General features: G+C 38.3%; 1 protein-coding gene across 1 annotated transcript; it reads right to left on the reverse strand.

Moving 5' to 3' along the window:
* Nucleotides 1–214: 214 nt before the first annotated feature.
* Nucleotides 215–1,939, reverse strand: LOC111906011 (uncharacterized). Its single transcript, XM_023901751.3, has 2 exons — nucleotides 714–1,939; nucleotides 215–556 (listed from the first exon to the last, which is right to left on the reverse strand). Exons 1-2 carry the CDS (start codon nucleotides 1,536–1,538, stop codon nucleotides 479–481), a joined length of 903 nt encoding a protein of 300 aa, XP_023757519.1. The 5' UTR covers nucleotides 1,539–1,939; the 3' UTR covers nucleotides 215–478.
* Nucleotides 1,940–2,938: the final 999 nt, after the last annotated feature.

The following is a 2,938-nucleotide window of genomic DNA, read 5'->3' on the forward strand; positions in this document are numbered from 1 at the left end:
TTGGGGAATTAGTGACATTTACCCAACAAATTTAATGGTCAAACATTATTAATATTCTATAAACCTGATAGGTTGATATTACAATTTTAGTATCTAATAAATGTTATGCAACGAAATCCCCACAACTTCATTTTACAAGATTTCAAACACCAAATAAAGGAAACCTACTTCAAATAAATCAATCATAATATCATATGTACAGTATTCACTAAAATGGATGTAAAAAGAATAGAACTTCTTTTGTTAATTCACCATTATCATCAAAAGATAAATAAACGAACCATAACAAGAAGATGGATTATTCTCCCTCTCACCTATACAAGTTAGGGTTCTTCCATACCTTCAAACATAATTAAAAAAGAAAAAAAAAAAAAAAAAAAAAAAAAGAGAAAAGAAAAAAATCTTGGAGCCATGAACCTTCGAACTTCTACCAAAAATCAATCGAAGAACCACTCTCCATCTGCTCGATAGATTTGAGTTATACCTTTGGAGGTGCTTCAGATACTTTGTATGAATCAGCTGTTATAGAACCCAACCATAAACCAGGAAACAATGTCTGCAAAAAGAAATTACAGATCGTTAGAAATAATTCGAAGATTGAAAGATTAAAGCACATAATTGGATCTTGATGATGAAATCATAGGATTCTTTTACGATTCGATCTAACAAGATTTACGAAACCAAAACGGGAAAAAGGGTGAAAAGAAACTTACATCAAGTTGTTTCTGAACAGTCCTTGGTCTCTTTTTTGGCCTCCGGGAAGGCTTTGATCCAGTCCATGCGAATATATCTTCTTCGATCTCATGACGCGAAAGTGCAATCGAGAATTTCTGCTTCTTTGACGTTCCAAAATTGCTGTGATCGTTATTCTTCACTTCTGATGCTTCTTTATTGGGATTATTTATTTGCGAGGCTGTATTTTCCGGCGATGACGATGAACCGATCTTCGGTAAACCTCCATTAAACTGCTTGTGATTCATCGGCGGCCTTCTGGGCCTCAAATTCCAAATCTTCGGCAAGGATTCTTCTTCTTCGGCTGCTGCAGACGGAACGGCGTTGTCAACTGGTGTTGACGAGTGGTTTTCCTCCGGGACGGCGTCGTCATGCTTGATATTGCTGTTCTTCCGGAAACGAATACAGATCTTATTCGATCTTTTGCCTTTACTGCTATCGACCGATTTTGTAGATTTTGCAGACGATGGTTTCCTGGTATGCTTTTCAATTCCTTTCGAAACGGCGCAGCTCGGTTCAGATTCCGACTCCGAGTCACGCATCGGAGATTGCTTGTGCAAAGGTGACGGCCGCCGAGAAACGTAAGATGGAGAGGGATGCCGCAGAGGAGGATGAGGAGGAATATGAGCATGAGAAGCCGGAGGCGGAGATTCACGCCATGGAGTAGACGGAGATCGATGAGGCGGAGATGACGATGAAGTTTCTCCGGCAAGTCTGCTACGGCCGCTCCGGTGGTTCTTCCATTTTAGATGCGGCAACGAGAAGTTATGAAGCGGTTGAGATTTCGCTGGTACCGGTGAAGCCATTTCTTTCACTGTTCCTACCTAAACCCTAACAAACTAACACCGATCCATCAAAAGCTTTGTCATTTGAATCAGGAAATGAATCCAATCAATGATCATTAAAAAAAACTTGGATTAACAAATCCCCACATAATCAAATCAATGGATGAACTTGTGGTACCAAATGAAAGTAGAAAAATCAGAAAGAATCCAAATTCCTGGATAAATAGGGGTGAGATTGAATGAACATGGATTTGATCTTGCACAAATATTTGAGATTGTATGAATGTGAAAACTGAATGAGATCGAAATCGAAAGCTTTGAAGAGAATGAAACGAGAGAAATTATGAGGAACGATTCAAAGGCTTTTTAACTGAAAGACCAGTAGAAGAACAGATAAACAAAGAAGATGGGTGGGGGTGGGGGTGGGGATGGGGTTTGCATTTGCAGGGCACGAAACATTTTTATGTTCCCAATTTGCCCTTATTACTTACGAAAATTACCTGATGCCACCTACCAAAGAGCTTCGTTGAGGTTGAAAAGGAGACCAATTCTTGGTGGTCAAGAAAACCAAACCAAACCAAATAAAATATTTTTTTTTTCAATCTAATATTTTGAAATCATAACTTTTTAAGGATTAGATCTTAAAATGACGCAACGATTCCGATTCTATTATGTATTTTGATTTTGTTCAATTAGTTCTTAAAAAAATTTAGCCGGCTAACAAGAAGGTTTCTAATCTAACAACTAATTAGGAGGTCCTGGATTCAATTTCAGGCAGAGTAGATATTTAAATTATTTGTCATTTCAAAAAAATATCATATTAAAGGAAAATGACGCAACGGCTCTATTATGTATTTCGACTTTGCCCTATCAGTCCTTAAAGTTTTTTTCGTGTCTTTTAAGGGAATAACCGTAAAGTGACATGTCTTTTTAGTCATCTTAACCTGAAATAACCGGTTCTATCTACTAAATAATCAATTGAAAATGACATGGCTTTGTAAAGTTCACAATGTCAGCTACCATAGTCAAATTTGAGGAACTGTAGGATGGAACATATAAACACATACATCACTATCGTTTACATACCGACCTACCCTACCCCATTTTCAACTTTCAAGCTTCGACCATCACCCTCTATTTCCCAATAATTTTCCAAAACACGACCTAGTAACAAAGCCCCACCATAGATCACGGTTGGAACCGACTGTGTCATGCTAAGCAGCAAAACTGCCACCAGATCTTACCCTGAAGTCGCCATGAAAACCATGGCCAGAATCTGCATCCAAACAGAAAACACAATCAATTATGTCGATGTCGTCAAACGAATTGCTGCAAATTCCCTTGTCCCGATGAGCCCACTGGAAAGTAAAGCCTCCACCGTTGCTCGAGTTGTTAACTCATCAAGAGCAACCCTAATTTTT

This window comes from Lactuca sativa, chromosome 7, assembly GCF_002870075.4.
Source record: "Lactuca sativa cultivar Salinas chromosome 7, Lsat_Salinas_v11, whole genome shotgun sequence".
Lineage (NCBI taxonomy): Eukaryota > Viridiplantae > Streptophyta > Magnoliopsida > Asterales > Asteraceae > Lactuca > Lactuca sativa.

What these genes read in the sequence shown, in the direction of transcription:
- LOC111906011 (XM_023901751.3), bottom strand. Translation starts at nt 1,538, where the DNA reads ATGGCTTCACCGGTACCAGCGAAATCTCAACCGCTTCATAACTTCTCG. An exon ending in CTGTTCAGAAACAACTTGAT is followed by an intron (nt 557 to 713) that starts GTAAGTTTCTTT and finishes TTCTTTTTGCAG; the next exon opens with ACATTGTTTCCTGGTTTATG.